The sequence below is a fragment of the Mobula hypostoma genome, chromosome 6 (genome assembly GCF_963921235.1).
Source record: "Mobula hypostoma chromosome 6, sMobHyp1.1, whole genome shotgun sequence".
NCBI lineage: Eukaryota > Metazoa > Chordata > Chondrichthyes > Myliobatiformes > Myliobatidae > Mobula > Mobula hypostoma.
The window spans coordinates 41,645,771-41,661,879 of record NC_086102.1 but is presented as its reverse complement, the minus strand read 5'-3'; the positions used below and the strand labels follow the sequence as shown (position 1 = coordinate 41,661,879).

General features: G+C 41.0%; 1 protein-coding gene across 7 annotated transcripts in view; it reads left to right on the top strand.

The window, feature by feature from the left end:
- tmem39a (transmembrane protein 39A) overlaps nt 1-11,200 on the top strand; it is a 60,845-nt gene extending 49,645 nt beyond the window's left edge. For all 7 annotated transcript variants that reach the window (XM_063050669.1, XM_063050668.1, XM_063050671.1 and 4 more), the window contains 3 exons: nt 799-986; nt 7,312-7,432; nt 8,745-11,200. In XM_063050669.1, coding sequence (XP_062906739.1) covers nt 799-986; nt 7,312-7,432; nt 8,745-8,978 — 543 coding nt within the window. In that variant the 3' untranslated portion in view covers nt 8,979-11,200. The remainder of the gene's footprint in view (nt 1-798; nt 987-7,311; nt 7,433-8,744) is intronic.
- The last annotated feature ends 4,909 nt before the right edge of the window (nt 11,201-16,109 follow it).

The following is a 16,109-nucleotide window of genomic DNA, read 5'->3' as shown; positions in this document are numbered from 1 at the left end:
TTGTGTTAGACAATGAGCTGTGATCAATAAACAGCAGCCTGATGTAGATACTGCTATTGTCCAGGTTATCCAAGGCCAAGTGGAGAATCAGTGAGATTGCATCCACTGTTGACCCTTTGTGGTGATGGGCAAATTGTAGCAGGTCCGGGTCTTTGCTTATGCAAGAGTTAATTATAGCCATGACCAACCTCTCAAAGTACTTTATCACAGTTGTTGAAGTAGCTCACCCTGCTTTTATTGGGCAATTGTATGATTAATGCCTTTTTGAGGCAGCTGGTTATCTCCAGGAGCAGCAGTGAGAGTCTGAAGATGTCCTTGAAGTTTCCAGCCATTTATTTGAGTCAAATGAAATGATATGCTACAAAAACATAGAGTGATGGAGTGGAACAATAACATAATTACATGAATGGGTATTCAGGCTTTCCAAATGGGTTTATAATAATAGCTGATTTATCAAGCATTTTTCATACAAACAATGTAGATCAAGGTGCTTTACAGTGGGATAATAAAAGACAAAAAGCTGTTAGTTAAATCAAGATTAAATAGATAGGTTTAGAGCTGGTGTTTAAAAGTGCTAACTATGCCAGTATCCCTTGTAGCTTTAGGTGTTGAGTTCCACAGTGTAGGAGCATAGTTCAGAAGAGTGGACCTTCCAATTTATTTTGAGGAAAATTGTTTAAATTTAAGACAGCTGGAGCAGGATTATATAATGAAGCTATTCTGTGATGTACTCCATGATTTGTTTTTGCATTGTCTTTCTATTATCTGTATTGTTTAAAACTGGACTTTTTGTTGCAGAGTACACAGTACTACGATATGCGATGGTCCTGTGAGCATCTCATCATGGTTTGGGTAAATGCCTTTGTTATGTTAATGAGTCAACTACTGCCTCCCAGGTATTGTGATCTTCTTCATAAATCAGCTGCTCACCTGGGAAAGTGGCAGAAAATGGAACACGGTTCTTACAGTAATACACCACAACACATGTAAGTACTGTATTCAAACAATTACTTTTAAAGTCACTATGATTGAAATAAACCAGAACTTACTTGATTTATTGCAAGCTTTTTGGGCTATATAACATCACCAGTATAAGTACAGGTTGACCTTCACTAATCCAACTACCTGTAATCCGGTTCCTTCGACACTGATTATGCTTGATGTGATCCTTCTGTAATTCGGCATTTTCACTAATCCGGCACTCCTCAGGTCCCAATGGTGCTGGATTAGTGAAGGTCGACTTGTAATAGTTTACAACTTGAAAGCTACTGATCCACTCTTGGGGTATTACAGAGTAAGAAGTAAAATCCAAAAACCTTGTTTTTAGGGTTATTGCGACAAACATAGAAACATAGAAAACCTACAGCACAATACAGGCCCTTCGGCCCACAAAGTTGTGCCGAACATGTCCCTACCTTAGAAATTACTAGGGTTACCCATAGCTCTCTATTTTTCTAAGCTCCATGTACCTATCCAAAAGTCTCTTAAAAGATCGTATCGTATCCGCCTCCACCACCGTTGCCGGCAGCCCATTCCACACCTCACCACTCTCTGAGTAAAAAAAACTTACCCTTGACATCTCCTCTATACCTACTCCCCAGCACCTTAAACCTGTGTCCTCTTGTGGCAACCATTTCAGCCCTGGAAAAAAACCTCTGACTATCCACAGGATCAATGCCTCTCATCATCTTATACACCTCTATCAGGTCACCTCTCATCCTCCGTCGCTCAAGGAGAAAAGGCCGAGTTCACTCAACCTATTCTCATAAGGCATGCTCCCCAATCCAGGCAACATCCTTGTAAATCTCCTCTGCACCCTTTCTATGGCTTCCATATCCTTCCTGTAGTGAGGCGACCAGAACTGACCACAGTACTCCAAATAGTGTCTGACCGGGGTCCTATATAGCTGCAACATTACCTCTCGTCTCCTAAATTCAATTCCATGATTGCTGAAGGCCAATACATCGTATGCCTTCTTAACCACAGAGTCAACCTGCGCAGCTGCTTTGAGTGTCCTATGGACTAGGACCCCAAGATCCCTCTGATCCTCCACACTGCCAAGAGTCTTACCATTAATTCTATATTCTGCCATCATATTTTACCTACCAAAATGAACCACTTCACACTTATCTGGGTATCAAGAAAAAGAGGAAGTGCTTAACTATGAGTGTATTATGCTGTGAGGTAAGGCCGGGTAAGTTTCTTTAATTAATTTAATTAACTTAGGGGTTGGTAATGGAGGCAGTAGATAGGGCAGTCCAGTGCTCCGATTGTAAGACGTGGGAAGTCAGGGACAGCACAATTGTCTCTGACTACATCTGCAAAAGGTGCATCCAGCTGCAGCTCCTGTTAAACCGAGTTAGGGAACTGGAGCTGGATGAACTTTGTATCATTTGAGAGGCAGAGGCAGTAATAGATCGGAGTTTCAGGGAGACAGTCACCCCTAAAAGTCAGGAGACAGGTAACTGGGTGACCATCAGGAGAGGGAAGGGGAATAGACAGAAAGAGCAGAGCACCCCTGTGGCCGTTCCCATCAACAATAAGTACACTGTTTTGGATACTGTTGGTGGCGACGACCTACCAGGGACAAGTTGTAGTGGTCGCATCTCTGGTACCGAGACTGGGCCCTCAGCTCAGAAAGGAAGAAGGGAAAAGAGGAGAGCAGTAGTGATAGGGGATTCAATAGGGGGACATCGAGAATCCCGGATGGTCTGTTGCCTCCCTGGGTGCCAGGGTCCGCGATATCTTGAATCAAATTCTCGGTATTCTCAGGAGAGAGGGTGAGCAGCCAGATGTCGTGGTCCACGTGGGGATCAATGTCATAGACACGAGTAGGGATGAGGTCCTGAAGAAGGAATATAGGGAGTTAGAAAAGAAGTTAAAAAGCAGGGCCTCAATGGTGGTAATCTCGGGATTGCTGCCTGTGCCACGAGACAGAGAGGGTAGGAACAGGAAGTTATGGCAGATGAATGTGTGTCTGAAGAGTTGGTGCAGGGCTCAGGGGTTCAGATTTCTGGATCATTGGGATCTCTTCTGGGGAAGGTCTGACCTGTACAAAAAGGACGGGCTGCACCTGAACTGGAAAGGGACCAATATCTTGGCGGGCAGGTTTGCTAGAGCTGTTGGAGAGGGTTTAAACTAGTTGGGTGGGGGGGTGGGAATCAGAATGTGAGTGCAGAGATTAAGGTAGAAGGACAAGGGCATGATGGTATGTGTTCTGAGTTGGTGAGGAAGGACAGGCAGGGGACAAAACATAAACATAGCCAGTTAGAGGGGTTGAAATCTGTCTATTCCAACGCTAGGAGTATTAGGAATAAAGGGGATGAACTTGGAGCGTGGATCAGTACGAGGAACTATGATGTTGTGGCCGTTACTGAAACTTGGCTGGAGGAAGGGCAGGATTAGCTGATGCAGGTAGCAGGGTTTAGGTGTTTTAACAGGAATAGGATGGGAAGTAGAAGTGGTGGGGGGGTGAGTAGCATTACAGGTCAGGGATAGTATCACGGCTATAGAAAGGGAGAACGCTGCAGAGGGAGTGTCCACTGAGTCGGTGTGGGTGGAAGTCAGAAATAGGAAGGGATCAACCACTGTGTTGGGAGTAGTCTATAGGCCCCAAAATATCCCTCGGGACACCGAGGAGCAGATAAGCAGGCAGATTTTAGAATGGAGCAGGAAATACAGGGTTGTAGTTATGGGTGATTTCAACTTTCCTCATATTGACTGGCACCTCCTGACTGCAAGGGGGATAGATGGGGCTGAATTTGTCAGGTGTGTTCAAGAAGGATTCCTGACACAGTATGTGGACCGGCTGACAAGAGGAGAGGCCATACTGGATCTAGTTCTGGGTAATGAACCTGGTCAGGTGGCAGACCTCTTGGTGGGGGAGCATTTTGGTGAGAGAGACCACAACTCCATTAGCTTCAGCATAGCTATGGAAAAGGATAAAGACAGACAAAATGGGCATGTGCTTAACTGGGGAAGTGCTAACTATGAAGGGATGAGGCAGGAACTAGCGAGAGTAAATTGGAAACATGTTCAAGGGTGAAAGCACGGAAGTAATGTGGAGAAAGTTTAGGGACCACTTGTGCTGGGTTTCGGATAGGCTTGTCCCACTGAGACAAGGAAAAAATAGTAGGAAAAGAGAACCGTGGCTGACGAAACACATGAGGCAACTCGTCAAGAGGAAGAAGGAAGCATATGTTAGATATAAGAAGCAGGAGGGGCTCATGAGAAATATAGGGTAGCCAGGAAGGAGCTTAAGAAAGGACTTAGGAGAGCTCGAAGGGGGCATGAGAAGGCCTTGGCATGTAGAATTAAGGAGAACCCCAATTCGTTCTATGCGTATTTGAAGAACAGAAGGGTGACAAGAATGAAGGTGGGGCCGCTAAAGGATAAAGACGTTCCTGGAGGCGGAGGAGGTCGGGGAGGTCCTAAATTAATACTTTGCTTCAATATTCACAAGTGAAAAGGACCTTGATCAGGGTGAAGTCGAAATAGAACAGGCCTGTGTGCTGGACAATGTGGAAATTAAGGAAATTGAGAAGTGTTGGATCTTATTAAAAGCATCAAGATTGATGTCCCCAGGGCCGGACGTGATATACCCCAGGTAGCTGTGGGAAGTGAGAGAAGAGATCGCTGGAGCAGTAGCTATGATCTTTGAAACCTCTTTGGCTGCAGGGGAGGTGCCGGAGGATTGGAGAATGGCAAATGTAGTTCCCTTGTTTAAAAAAGGTAATAGGGAGAATCCTGGGAACTATAGACCGGTGAGTCTTAAGTCAGTGGTCTGCAAACTATTGGAAAGGATTCTTAAGGATAGGATCTACGAGCATTTGGAGAAGTACAGTCTACTCAAGGATAGTCAACATGACTTTGTGAAGGGAAGGTCATGCCTCATGAGCCTAATTGAGTTTTTTGAAGAGGTAACAAAAGAAATTGATGAGGGTAGGGCAGGAGATGTGGACTACATGGATTTTAACAAGGCATTTGACAAGATCCCCCACGAAAGACTCATCCAGAAAGTCATGAGGCATGGGATCAGTGGAACCTTGGCTGTTTGGATAAAAAAATGGCTTACAGGAAGAAAGCAGAGGGTAGTAGTGGAAGGAAAGTATTCTGCCTGGGGGTCGGTGACTAGTGGAGTGCTGCAAGGATCTGACCTGGGACCCCTCCTCTTTGTGATTTTTATAAATGACCTGGATGAAGAGGCGGAAGGATGGGTGAGTAAGTTTGAGGATGACACGAAGATTGGAGGAGTTGTGGATGGAGCTGTAGGTTGTCGGAGGTTACAAGAGGATATAGACAGGATGCAGAGTTGGGCAGAAAAGTGGCAGATGGAGTTCAATCTGGATAAGTGTGAGGTGGTGCATTTTGGAAGGACAAACCGGAAGGCTGAGTACAGGGTTAATGGTCAGTTACTTAAGAGTGTGGATGACCAGAGGGACTTCGGGGTTCAAATCCATACATCCCTCAAGGTTGCTGCACAGGTTAATAGGATAGTTAAGAAGGCCTGTGGGATGCTAGGCTTCATTAATAGGGGGATTGAGTTCAAGAGTAGAGAGTCATGTTGCAACTTTACAAATCTCTGGTGAGACCACACTTACAGTATTGTGTTCAGTTCTGGTCACCTCATTATAGGAAGGATGTGGAAGCTGTGGAGAGGGTGCAGAGGAGATCTACCAGGATGTTGCCTGGATTGGAAAACAAGTCTTATGAAGCAAAGTTAGCAGAGCTGGGACTTTTCTCTTTGGAGCGTAGAAGGATGAGAGGGGACTTGATAGAGGTCTACAAGATTATGAGAGGCATAGATAGGGTGGATAGCCAGTACCTGTTTCTCAGGGCATGAATAGCAAACACCAGAGGGCATATGTACAAAGTTAAGGGAGGGAAGTTTAGGGGAGACATCAGGGGTAAGTTTTTTATACAGAGGGTTGTGGGTGCCTGGAGTGACTTGCCAGGGATGGTGGTAGAAGTCAAAACATTAGGGGTATTTAAGAGCCTCTTGGACAGGCACATGGATGAAAGAAAAATAGAGGGTTAGGGGGTAGTGTGGGTTTAGTACTTTTTTTTAGGAATATATGGGTTGGCACAACATCGAGGGCAGAAGGGCCTGTACTGAGCTGTAGTATTCTGGTGTCTAGTCACTGAGGTACAAAAATAACTTGATTCCACTGAAGAGTAGGAGGTGCCTTTACTTGATTTCTTTTAAAATGGGATGGCCATTGCATGTCAGCTACTACATGGGCATTGCATTGAGGACCTGTTGCGATGCAAGGAGGTCCAAGGGTATTGAAGAACACAGAGAGACGCATGATTTTGCACAGCCTATTTTTCCTTGATTTCCCAAGGTGTATACCTCTGATCTCTTTCCCCAATTGCTCCTCTTAGTTAGTATCCTCTTCAGATCCACTTCCCTTCATTCCCCTACTTCATAGTTAGACCGTTCCTCAATGTCCAGATGCTAGCTGTTCACTCTAAAAGGAAGGCTACCCACCAACAGCTATCATTCATTCATTTTTTAAGGTTGCTGTCAAAGCACCAGCAATCACTACAACCTAGCCCAGACCCTTGATCTCCCAAAACATCACTGTTGGATTTACTTTATATTTGGAGTGCAGCAGAAAACAAAAGATCTGACATCCTATTGTCCTGAGGATGTTGGGCAAAACCAGAGGTTTGAAGGAAAATAATCTGGAAAATGTTGGAGAACACCAACAGGGAAACTGGTATCTAAAAAGAAACAATTACTGTTTTGAGCCGGTAACCTTTTTATCAGAAGATGGTAGGGTTGAATACCTCTTAAATTTTACTGATTTAAAACTTCTGAGCTATTTACTAAAAATAACTACATAATTTATAACTAATAGTTCATTTGATTTTAGCAACATAAACTTAAAGCATAGTTTTTCCAGCAAAATTCCAATTATTATAGGTTTTCTCTTTTAAATATATTGATGAATATGTTAAAAGCAGTCCGTTTAAATGCAGTAAGTGTTCTGCATTTAAACACACATGGGTTCGGGTTTGATTGTTGATTTGATGATATGTACATTTGAAAGGAAACGTGCAAGGGTAGAAAGTGGAGGTGCAAATCCTTGGCTTATTATTTCCAAAAAAAACTCTGACAAACCTCCTACAGAAAGAAATGGAGTTGATGTTTTAGCTGGATAACCTTTCATAACAACAATGTTAATTCAGATGTCAAGTGACCTGCTTGAGTATTTTCTGTTTTTGCTCCAGATTTCCACCATCTACTTTGCTTTCAAACTGTTATGTTTATTTGTGCTATATTATCACATTTAATTAATCTTTCAGATGGTCTGAAACAACAATTTGGCCACAAGGTGTGCTAGTTCGACACAATCGATGCCTTTATAAAGCTGTAGGACCCTATAATGTAGCAGTGCCTTCAGATGTTTCACATGCCAGATTTTATGTAAGTGGTTATTAATACATTCTCATGGTCAATGAATTCTAAGTAGTAACTTAACAGTATGTGTATAACCCACTGAACTTTTCAATGCTAGTTGTGAAATTTGACCACCACTGGTTTTCTTTCTCTCTACTCCCTCCTCTACCCCCCTCCCCATTCCTAAACCAGATCTAGTTGTACAGTTCATTTTTGTTCAATGTACTAATTAAATATGCTACTTAAGTACATAGCAACATTCGATTCACATTGGTTAAGGTAAACTCCTTTTCACTGGATCCAAGTATTCAAGAGAAAAGCCTGTGTTCTGTTGCGATGTAATATCCTCATTTATACCATTGTCTCAGCACTTTGTAAATTTCATCCATTGGTAAAGATCAATTTCTTAATCTCACCGATGAAGCAAGGTACTTGGCAAATTGATTTAATATTTTCATTAAGTGTTGGAAGTGTTTCAGATGTAGCTGTTTATGGTCCTGAGTTTTAATATTAATCAAAGGTGTTGAAATGACAAAACTGGAATTCTTCAATAGTTCTGATATGATAGCTTGGCTTGACTGGCAAGAAGTAATATACTAAAGTAAGAAATGTTGGAAGTATGTGATAGAACCAAGAATTACCACTGCTCAGGCATCTACTGTCCATCTCCTAGAAGTTCATGGGACCAATCGTGCACTTAGCTATTGGATTAGGACAGGGGTCGGTGTTTGGTGATGTTTCATTTTCTCTTTCATGAAAACCTCATCACCATCTGCAGAGTATGGGAGGATGAACAATACTGCAAAACTTGGGTTTGTCTATTATGGCACAGTTTACTTGATCATTACGCTTACATTACTGCAGGATAAAGAATGCACTGTTGATTTTTTAAAAGTTTATTTCTGCATTCTGCATTAACTCCAGGAAACTTAAAGTATGCCAACAAGAAGATTGAGTACAAAGATTGTGGTATAGGTGACATTTTCTTTATCTGTCCAACCGTCCCCCTATCCAACAGCACTATGAGAATGGTATCACTAGCACAAAGACTACTGGATAAAAGGAAATCTTTTATTGTCACAAGATGACAAAAGAATAAAGAAATGGAACCTTGCCTTGCTCAAGTTGTAAACAAAAAATAGATCGGTGATGTAACACCGTAACTGTATTGTGGTAATGAGACTTGTATTCTGCTTTTTATTAATGCTCGAGTTGACTTGAGCACTTAAATTATGTTACGGTTTTTGTTTGCTCTAAAGCTGCTTTTTGTAATTGTCATACCTCTACATTCAATCAGAACAGCAATAGAAAGTTGATCTAACTTTTCTTTCCTTTATAGTTTTTATTCCATAAGCCATTACGGATCCTGAATCTTCTCATCCTTATAGAAGGCAGTGTGGTCCTGTATCAACTATACTCTCTGCTTCGGTCAGAAAAATGGAACCATATACTTTCCTTGGCTTTGATACTGTTTTGTAATTACTATGTCTTATTTAAACTGTTAAGGGATCGGATTGTGCTTGGCAAAGCATATGCGTATCCTCTGGGCACCATTGGACTGAAATCTCATTAGGCAACCTAAAATGGGATGGGAGGGATTGGGGAAAAGGATTTAAAGAAATTATTTTGATACTGTTTCTATTTTTCATGCAGTGTTTAAATATTTAAAATATTTTATATTTTGTATACTTGGATATTTTTAAGAGCTATTCTTTGCATAAGCCAGTTGTATTTTTGTCTACTTAGCAACTTCACAAGCTAAGTGTGTGCTTTGCTCCATATGACAAGTGCCATTTATAATCGCAATAATCAAAGTGTATTGATCAGAGGAATAAAGGATAATATGAGAAATCTATTCTTTTATGTTGTCACCTTGAGGTCATTTTAAGCTATTATTGTCTAAACATGTGAATGGAACTTGTGTTCATAGTAAATGATTACATTTATTGATGTTCAAATATGAACTTGTTTAATATATAGGGGTTTACAATGGTGTCCGAATAAAATCCATTCTTCAATTATTGTTTACATGATACCGCCTCTTCAAAGACAAATGTATCAATAAATATGAACATTCCCAATTTGCTTTCTGTATCCATTAAATGGTTGGATTTATTTTGCTGGTAATGAATGCAAAAGAGGTAAAATGCTTGCATTATGTATTGCTGCTAGATTTTAATATTAAATATTTTTGAAAATAAATAACTAAACCAGACAAATTAATTCTCTCCTGCTGGATTCTCCGGTCAAGCCTCCATTTGAAGATGAATTGCATTTCTCCATAAGATGTGGTAAAGCAAGATGGAGTTAAAATTTGTTTTAAAGCTGCCAATAAAGGGCTGATATGATAGAATATGATCTAAATTCCATTCATGTTACAGGCTTTGGTAGGTGTAACCGTGTTTAAAATCGGAAAAATAATTGAGCATTGCTTTAGATAATTTATGAAATGGACAATAGAAATCTTTAACATTTTGATAAGCTAATACATTTCTTTACCTTTTTATAGATAGATACTATTTTTGATAAACTTTATAATTAAACAATGCTGGATACAGTGAAACAGTTAAAATTTTGGTTAATTACTTTTGAACAATGTTAAGGTTGAATGTAAAACAAGTTTGTTAATTGGTTTGTTATTGTCACATGTACTGTGGAAAATCTTTGTTGTGCATTCATACAGATATGTCTGCAACATGACTTCCTTACCATTCTATTCAACCTCCTCCCAATGAAGGCAAGCGTGCCACCTTAGCTACTTACATAACCACTTTCAGTGAACTATGGACCTGGACCCTAAGATCATGCTATACCTCAATGCTATTAAGGGGTCTACCGTTGACTGTGTACTTTCTTCTTTTATTTGACTTCCCAAAGTGCAGCACCTTACACTTGCCTGGATTAAACTCCATCTGCCATTTTTCTTCTCATATCTGTGACTGGTCTATATGCTGCTGTATTCTTTACACTGTTCATAATTCCACCAATTTTGGTTTCATCTGCAAATTTGTTAATCCACACATTTAGGCATCCGTTAGTCTTGCGAGAACACGGATCTGCGCTTGGAAAGTCTTCACTCTCCAGGGTGCAGGCCTGGGCAAGGTTGTATGGAAGACCAGCAGTTGCCCATGCTGCAAGTCTCCCCTCTCCACGACACTGATGTTGTCCAAGGGAAGGGCATTAGTACCCATACAACTTGGCACCAGTGTCCTCGCAGAGCAATGTGTGATTAAGTGCCTTGCTCAAGGACACAATACATTCCCTCGGCTGGGGCTCGAACTCACGGTCTTCAGGTCGCTAGTCCAATGCCTTAACCACTTGGCCACGTGCCCACATATATTTTCCATTCAAATCATTGATATATTTTACAAGACAGAGGTTCCATTATTGACCCTTTGGGAACACTGCTGGTCATGGATCTCCAGCCAGAATAACTGCCTTCCACCCCTACTCTGTCTTCAATGAGCAAACCAGTTCCAACACCAAACTTATCAAATGTCTTACTATAGTCCATGTAGTCCACCCCTCCTCTGTCTTCAATGAGCAAACCAGTTCCAACTCCGAACTTATCAAATGTCTTACTATAGTCCATGTAGTCCACCCCTCCTCTGTCTTCAATGAGCAAACCAGTTCCAACTCCGAACTTATCAAATGTCTTACTATAGTCCATCCACTGCCTTGCCCTCATTGAGGTCTTTTGTCACTTCCTCAAAAAAATTGATTGAGCTTGTAAGGCATGACCTTCCCTGCACAAAGCCATGCTGATTGTCCCCGAGTAGGCTGTGTCTTTCCAAATGTGCATAAATCCCACCCCTCAATATCCTTTCCAGTAGCTTCCCCTACCACTAATGGGGTTCACTGGTCTATAATAACCTGGATTATCCTAATTTCCTTTCTTGAACAAAGGTACAAGATTTGCTACTCTCCAGTCCTCTGGGACTTTGCTTCTCCCAGTGTTCTGTGATATATGCCCATTAGGCCCTGGGCATCTATTCTCAATGCTTTTCAGAAGACCCACCACTTTAGAATCATAGAGTAAAATAGCACAGGAGCAGGCCCTTTGACCTACTGATCTAGGCTGACTGCAGCACTCTCCCTGCTATTCCCAGTTACCAACAGTATCCAAAGGGGGTTCACATATTAGTGAGGAGAATGGCTACAGGGAAATCCTGCTATCTATGATATCCTCATAATCCTGAATGATCCTGAGAACTTCCAGCTCTAGTTCCTTCACTTGGTCTGTCAGGAGCAGCAGTTGGGTGCACTTCTCATAAATGTAGTTGAAAGAGAGACCAGGGGGTTCCCAGACTTCCCACATCTTGTAGGAGGAGTATTTACTGCCCTGACTGCCATTTTATCGACACTAAGGTCCACCGTTTCATAAGGAAAGAAAATCCTTACCGGATTCATACCTGCTTCTTGTCTGAGTTTTAGTTACCTAAAATTTGTGCTCATATCCCTTGTGAATAACGAAGACTTCACCTAAACTAACAATAGGGTGCTGTTCCTCAATTTCCTGTTAGGTTCATTGGAGCAGTGTAGGTTACTGAGAATACATCTCACCTGAGCATTAAAGTAATGTACAACTGGAAGGTTAAATTCAAATTAATTGACTAAATTGAAGTATTCCACAAAAGTAATAACTCAATCTGCATTTGATTTCCTGTGTCCTAGGGAGAAAGGAATGTTGTAAAGTGCGAGAAAATCTCTTAAGTGGAAAAAATATCTGGGGCCCTGGACCTTGGGAATAAATGATGTAAAATTCCAGGAATTGTATTATTTTTGCTTGATAGGAAAGGAAGGTTGAGATCTATGAGGGGTGATTGATAAGTTCATAGCCTAAGGTAGAAGGAGTCAATTTTAGAAAACCTAGCACATTTATTTTTCCTACATTTACACACTTAGTCCAGTGGTCATGGAGCATATGGATCCCTTCTTTGTAGAGGTCAGCAAGTGGTCCACAGCAGGGGTGATTGATAAGTTTGTGCCCTATGGTAGAAGGAGATGAGTTATCAACTTCAAACTTCCTGCATTTTCACTCAGAGTTGAACTGCACGTGCATGTAAAGAGAGCTGCATAACTCATCTCCTCCTCCTTCCTTAGGCCACGAACTTATCAATCACCCCTGCTGTTGACCACCTGGAGGTCCAAGACACTCTCGTTACATGCACATACAGTTCAACTCTTTGAGTGATAATGCAGAATGTTTGAAGTTAATAACTCATCTCCTCCTCCTTCCTTAGGCCACGAACTTATCAATCACCCCTGCTGTGGACCACTTTCTGGAGGTCCAAGACGCTGACTTCTACAAAGAAGGGATCCATACGCTCCACGACTGCTGGACTAAATGTGTACATGTAGGATGGGACTATGTTAAAAAATAAATGTGCTGGGTTTTCTAAAATTGACTCCTTCTATCTTAGGCCACGAGCATCAATCACCTCTTGTATTTAGTGGAGTTGGTGGAACAGAGGGGAACCTTTGTGGCTCTGGGAGAGAGGTGTGAAAGGAGGGATAGAAAAAGTATGAAGTGAAACAGTCATAGATATGGTCCCTTTCTGATATGACTGAAAGAAGAAAGGTGGTGTGGTGTGAAGTCCATGGTTTCTTTATATGGGAAGCATTGGTTATGGAAGATAAGATTGTCTAATCAGATGCAGTGGAGACAGAAATTGGGAGAATGAAATTAATTCTTCGTTGGAAGATGAATGGATTTTGAACACTGCTTGTTCGCTGAAATGAAGTTGAGGAAGAGATATCAGAGAGACCTAGTGATGATTAAATTGACGGAGAAGTTAATTATAAAAATATCCAGATTTGGTTGAGAGAAGGAATGCTACTTTAATCATGATATCCTGACAAAAGTAAGAATAGATCTTACAGAAATATTGTATTTAAAAGGATGATTAAGATAATGAATTCCTAGAGCATCATTGTTTATTTAGAAAACAGATGTAGAGTCAATAAGAGAGAGGAGTTGGTTTCATTCCATTCAAGAAACCAGTGAAGGACTTGATCAAGCTGGTCTGCAGGTTTAAGATGCAGGATTGGACAAGTCCAATGAAAATGAGACAGTTATGTCCTGGAAAACTGAATACCATTCTAAAAACTGAGGAGGCATATTTGACATATTGAGTCTATAAAGGTTCTATGTAAAAACAATCTAGCTAGTTCCAATCTTTTGTCACCCTGTAAATTTCTTAGTGGTGTATCTAGCTTTTACTTGATTCAACCACTATCAGTCCTAGTCCTAGATTCTCCTCCTAAACCACTCACTGCAATCAAACAAAAAAGCCCTGGTTTCATTTAAGTCATTTTGGAGGAGGCATAGATGGAAGTGGGAAGAGACCTTGTCTAGGCTTTAGAATTCTCACTCTTGCCCTTTCTACCTGAGTTTTAAAAGTGCAGGCTGTTCCTGGGTTACAAATACCCAAACTTACAGACACCCATACATACATACATACCTACAAATGGTAGAACTTGTTTTGTCCGTCCACTTATTACTAATTGTTCTTAGCAATATTATGCACTTTCTATGCCATTCATACTGTGGAGGTTTGGTGCCATATTGAATGACTTCCGTGTATTTTTTGACTTGCGGACAAAATCAATGTGCATGTAAAGACGAAGCCCATTCATTAGCTGTGGAGGACCATTATGTAAAATAAAACTCAAACATTATAGTTTGCCTCCTTCCCCTAGTATAAGTAAGAGGAGTTTGGTAAGGTTCTTAATACATTGCAGTTTATTACAGAAGAGGAAGACAATACTGCTTGCTGTAGGTAGGGAGGAAGTAAAATTAGTGAATTGGATAAGAATAGAAAGGGAAGATGTCTGAAGTGGTTCAGAAATTTGAGCAAACAAAATAAATTTTAAGAAGTTAAAAGAAGGGAGGGAAATAAATGCTCTGATAGTTGATTTCCAATTCTCCCTGGCTGCAGGAGTTGTGGTACATTCCACTGAGGTTTAAAATGGAAGGAAAGAATAAACTAATCAATTACAAGTCTATTAGTTTGACTGAAATTTTTGTTGAGATGACAGAAGAGTTTACATGAATGTTGACAAAGCTTTTTGCTGGTTCCCATATTAGCAGGGACTGGATGGTTAAAAGCCTATATAATTCAAGGGAGAGTGGTAAATCTGAAATAGCTTCAGTAGTAGAAAGCAAAGCTGATGGGTGTTTTTACACATGCAAGACTAAATCATTTAATACTTAGTCCCTTCCTGTTTGTAGCACAAATGGTTTTAACTTGTATAGAATATAGGGGTGATTGTATGGAACTCCGCAGATGGTTTGGTCAGTTGAAATTCGGATCAGTGAAATGAGGTTGAGCATTTGGCATGGTCTAGCAAGACAAGAAAAGGAAGTTTACTGAAAGGGATAGAGGAACTGAAGGACCTTGAATACAAGAGCACTGATCTTTAAAGCAGAAGAAGTCCAAAGAGTGTTTAAAAAGCATATGGAATTCTTCATTAGCTGAGGCATGGTATGCAAGAGTGATTAAATTCTGTTTGATCTATATACACCACTGGTTAAGCTACAGCTTGGATACCATATACAATTCTGATCATTACACTGTATGAAAGGTGTGACTGTACCAGGCAGACATCAGAATCAGGTTTAATATCGCCAGCATTTGTCATGAAATTTGTTAACTTGGTGGCAGCAATACATGATAATATAGAAATAATAAGTATATTAAATAGTTAAATTAAAAATGGTGCAAAAACAGAAATATTAAAATTGAGGTTGTGTTCATGAGTTCAATGTCCACTTTGGAATCAGGTGGCAGAGGGGAAGGAACTGTTCCTGAACTGCTGTGCGTGTGCCCTCAGGCATCTGTACCTCCTTCCCAACGGTAACAGTGAGAAGCAAGCATGTCCTGGGCGATGAGGGTCCTTAATGATGGACGCTGCCTTCTGAGGCACCGCTCCTTGAAGATGCCTTGGATATATGGAGGCTAGTATCCAAGATGGACCTGACTAATTTTACAAATTTCTGTAGCTGCAGAAGGGAAAATGTGAAAGATGTTGCCCAAGCTGGAAAATGGTAGCCACAAGGAAAAAAATTAGTCTGATGGATGTTTGGAACAAAGGTGCTGAGGGGAGGTTTAGAAACCATAGAAAAACTACAGCACAGAAACAGGCCTTTTGGCCCTTCTTGGCTGTGCCGAACCATTTTCTGCCTAGTCCCACTGACCTGCATACGGACCATATCCCTCCATACACCTCCCATCCATGTATCTGTCCAATTTATTCTTAAATGTTAAAAAAGAACCCGCATTTACCACCTTGTCTGGCAGCTCATTCCATACTCCCACCACTCTGTGTGAAGAAGCCCCCGCTAATGTTCCCTTTAAACTTTTCCCCCCTCACCCTTAACCCATGTCCTCTGGTTTTTATCGCCCCTTGCCACAGTGGAAAAAGCCTGCTTGCATTCACTCTATCTATACCCATCATAATTTTATATACCTCTATCAAATCTCCCCTCATTCTTCTACGCTCTGGGGAATGAAGTCCTAACCTATTCAACCTTTCTCTGTAACTGAGTTTCTCAAGTCCCGGCAACATCCTTGTAAACCTTCTCTGCACTCTTTCAACCTTATTTATATCCTTCCTGTAATTTGGTGACCAAAACTGAACACAATACTCCAGATTCGGCCTCACCAATGCCTTACACAACCTCATCATAACATTCCAGCTC